Source organism: Teleopsis dalmanni, chromosome 1 (assembly GCF_002237135.1).
Source record: "Teleopsis dalmanni isolate 2A chromosome 1, ASM223713v2, whole genome shotgun sequence".
In the NCBI taxonomy this organism is placed as follows: Eukaryota; Metazoa; Arthropoda; class Insecta; order Diptera; family Diopsidae; genus Teleopsis; species Teleopsis dalmanni.
In genome coordinates, this window is record NC_051846.1 from 98,886,966 (window position 1) to 98,888,131 (window position 1,166).

The following is a 1,166-nucleotide window of genomic DNA, read 5'->3' on the forward strand; positions in this document are numbered from 1 at the left end:
TGAAAGTACTTTAAAGCTTGTTGTTAAAATCAAACACTTAAGTTATACCAGTAGTTCATTGATCAGAATATATAATATATCATATTCTTTGGTAAAAAGTAGTGCATTCTTAAGTTGTTATTGCTGGTCATAAAAATATTTTTTAATTCAACTGTTTTATTTCCATTATATTTTAAATATTTAAGCAAGTCCCTTATAAAAAGGCCCTCATCTTGAAAATTTTATTAGAAAACTAAAAGACGACTCCGCCATACAACAAGAAAAATGTGTAAAATATTACTGCAGCTTACTTTGTTATCAATCGCCTTGATTAACTATGTTAATGCACAGGCAAAAGTTGTTGGAGGAACACCCGTGCCAATAAGTCAAGCCCCATATGTGGTTAATATTAGAGAAACTAATACTGGTTCTTTGATATGTGGTGGCACTTTGATAACATCTAAGCTTGTGACTTCAGCAGCAAATTGCCTTAAAGGTAAATACACAATTAAGCAGTTGACTATCCAAGGAGGCGCTAGCTTTTTCTCAGAGACAGGATATCGGCGTACAGTCGATTTACTAGTTTTTCCAACAGCCTTTGATACTACAACTTACAATCATGATGTTTGTGTATTGAGACTAAAAACAGCCATGCCTAGCTCATTGACACCAGTTCAAATCGCTTATAATGGTGTTTCACTTGGTGAGTCACTAAAAATTTATGGTTGGGGTCTGACTACTGAAGATGGCACTCCTTCAAATGTACTACAAACCACTACAATCACTCCAGTAGCTAAAGCCGAATGCAGGCTTTCTTATGAACTTACTGGAACTATGTTCTGCGCTGCGGCTCCAGGCAAAGATGCTTGCCGTTTTGACGGTGGCGGTCCTGCTATAAATGCAAACAATAAAATGGTGGGAATCGTTTCATGGGGATATGGTTGTGCTCGGGCAGATTATCCTGGTGTTTATACCAGCATTGCGAAAACAGGTGATTTCATTAAAATGTGTATCAGTAGATACGGTTAATAAGCAAATTATTTTTAAATTATAATAAAAAATAAAAATATTAAGTTAATTTGAATGGGTCGAATTATTTTTGTAATATTAAAAATAATAATATACGATATTGTAAAAAAAATCTGAATAAAATTAAAAGAAATATTTGATATTAACATTTGTAGACT

The 1,166-nt window shown here is 33.4% G+C and overlaps 1 protein-coding gene across 1 annotated transcript; it reads left to right on the plus strand.

Moving 5' to 3' along the window:
• Nucleotides 1-246: 246 nt before the first annotated feature.
• On the plus strand, nucleotides 247-1,062 carry LOC119673540 (trypsin alpha-3-like). Its single transcript, XM_038084839.1, has one exon. It carries the CDS (start codon nucleotides 265-267, stop codon nucleotides 1,006-1,008), a length of 744 nt encoding a protein of 247 aa, XP_037940767.1. The 5' UTR covers nucleotides 247-264; the 3' UTR covers nucleotides 1,009-1,062.
• Nucleotides 1,063-1,166: the final 104 nt, after the last annotated feature.

Coding starts and splice junctions, on each gene's coding strand:
- LOC119673540 (XM_038084839.1), top strand. CDS start 265: ATGTGTAAAATATTACTGCAGCTTACTTTGTTATCAATCGCCTTGATT.